Source organism: Oryzias melastigma, linkage group LG3, assembly GCF_002922805.2.
Source record: "Oryzias melastigma strain HK-1 linkage group LG3, ASM292280v2, whole genome shotgun sequence".
In the NCBI taxonomy this organism is placed as follows: Eukaryota; Metazoa; Chordata; class Actinopteri; order Beloniformes; family Adrianichthyidae; genus Oryzias; species Oryzias melastigma.
In genome coordinates, this window is record NC_050514.1 from 6,191,247 (window position 1) to 6,193,407 (window position 2,161).

The 2,161-nt window shown below is 42.8% G+C and overlaps 1 protein-coding gene across 3 annotated transcripts in view; it reads left to right on the forward strand.

The window, feature by feature from the left end:
* The window catches only part of paqr5b (progestin and adipoQ receptor family member Vb), a 21,052-nt gene that overhangs the window by 7,130 nt on the left and 11,761 nt on the right, over positions 1-2,161 (forward strand). For all 3 annotated transcript variants that reach the window (XM_024294830.2, XM_024294832.2, XM_024294831.2), the window contains exons 2-3: positions 546-701; positions 1,022-1,149. In XM_024294830.2, the coding sequence (XP_024150598.1) occupies positions 648-701; positions 1,022-1,149 (182 nt within the window). In that variant the 5' untranslated portion in view covers positions 546-647. The remainder of the gene's footprint in view (positions 1-545; positions 702-1,021; positions 1,150-2,161) is intronic.

Genomic DNA, 2,161 nt, shown 5'->3' on the forward strand with positions numbered 1-2,161 from the left:
AAACCAGATTTTCCCAATTCTGTTACAGTACTTTCTTCATGAAGGAGAGGGCCTCGTGTGCGTCTCATAGCTTTGGTAGAAATGTTTGCTTTCATTGGTTCAGAGTTTGAACTAGATAACAGTCGTGATTGGCCTGTTCCTGCTGGACAGGCGGGTTTCCTCACATTCTCAGATCAGATAGACATGACAGTTTAACCAGGAGATGAGCCAGTAAAGGTGTTGACTTCCCCTCCAGAGCCACAAACACCCTCCACTCACTATGCCAGCCTTCTCTGGACCAGCTGCAACTGGGAGAGGCTTCAAGTTCAGCTCTGAGATCAATGATAGTTTTTTTTTATATATTTGAGAAGTTTGAAGATGGTCAAAAAAAATCTGGGTTAATAGAAATAAACTATGTTGATTTCCTGCAGTAAAAGTCACTGTTCTTGAGATCAAACAGCTGTGGGGGCGTGTACACTTTGACGCACGCGCCCATCCCCTCCACAGACACATTAGGAGGAGGAAGAGGCGTGGCGCAGGTGCTCAATATTTTGCTCTGTTAAAAGGGGAGGATCCTTGAACAGCATGGCAACATGACGCTATAAAGAGTGAGGCACACCCTGCCGTGGCCAAGAGTCAGGTCTCCTCTCCCAGCAGCAGCAGCAGCCATGCTCAGCCTCATCAAAGTGCCTCAAGTCCTCACCATCCACCAAGTCCCCAAAGTGAGTATTCACACTTTCTGATCAATCACCTGTAAGCTTTAGCTGTATTTCTAACTTGTCAAGCCTCCTTTTTTGCACCTGGAATCTGCTTCAGCTATGATTTCTATTTACATGCCTTTAAAATAAAATTCAAATGTCTTCTCAGATTATTTGATTGACTTCCAAAAAAAAGTTGTGCTTGTTGTGTTTGGAAGTTAGGAATGTTGTGAAATATACCACACTTCTGTTAGGCTGGAGATGTCTCCAGAACGAGACAGGAAAAACGGGTTTGTCACACTCGCTGCTGTCGCTGAACTAACTGAAGGAATTCATGCCCAAAGGTTTTCCAAGAGGACTGCATCATTTCAGGATACCGGCAGCCCCGCAGCTCAGCGGTCGACTGCATCCTCAGCCTCTTCCAGCTGACCAATGAGACGCTCAACATCTGGACACACTTTCTGCCCACCTGGTGAGAAGATCATCGGTTTGCTTTTATTTTTTTATTCTCTTAGAACTAATATTTGAGCTAAAACTCAGTTGAGGAGCTTGAACTACTGTAGGAACCCAAAATGCGCCACAAAGGAAACGCTGAGGAAATTAAAAAACGGATTCTTGTACAAAAACGGGAAGATGAATTGAAATTCAACAGATTTTTGGGAAATAAAAACGTATTTTCCCTCAGAAGACAAATGTGAGTCTGAAGGAGGTTTAGTTTGAATGGGAGGAAGCTAAACTAGAAACTCGTGACTCTTTGTGTGCACGGAGAACCGGTATTTGTTACCCTAAGTCATCCCATCAGGACCGCGTAAAGCATTTTCCAATTAAAAAAATATACCATTACGTTGCTGCACAATTGTTCCTGTGTTCATGAGTAGAATGACAGAAAACAACAGCTGGTGTGTTACGTTCCTTGGTTTGCTGGATGCCAGATCGGCATTTGTGGAGATTCCTGCAAAAAAAATGGAACAAAATGTGCAAACAAATTTCTCAAGGTTGAAAGAAATAAAGACTCCACTAATATTGAATTTAAAGTCTCCCTCCGATCATCTTTTGATCTATTTTCAAAGCGTTCCCAGTGTTCTTTTTATTATAATTCTGCCATTTTTAGCCAAAATCAAGAAACATGTTGTTTTCTACGACATAGTTTCTGCAAAGTGGCAGGAGTGCATTAGAAATTAATGTCTGATACTTTTCCCATCATCCATCCACTTACACCACAGGTGTCAAAGTTTAGGCCCGGGGGCCGGATCCACCCACTGGGTGATCATTTTATATTTTTATGAAATGCCCGATGATGTCTTGCACTAATAACGTATTCCAACACATTCTTATTCCCAAGTCGTCACATATTGATGCACGGATAAGGATCTTCTGCATCCAAAATTTAAGCTTTGGGTGTGCCCAACTCGTCGTTTTTTGAGGTCCAATTAGATCAAAGGTCCCCAACGTGTGGACCGCACTGGTATCTTAACCCCTGTGTG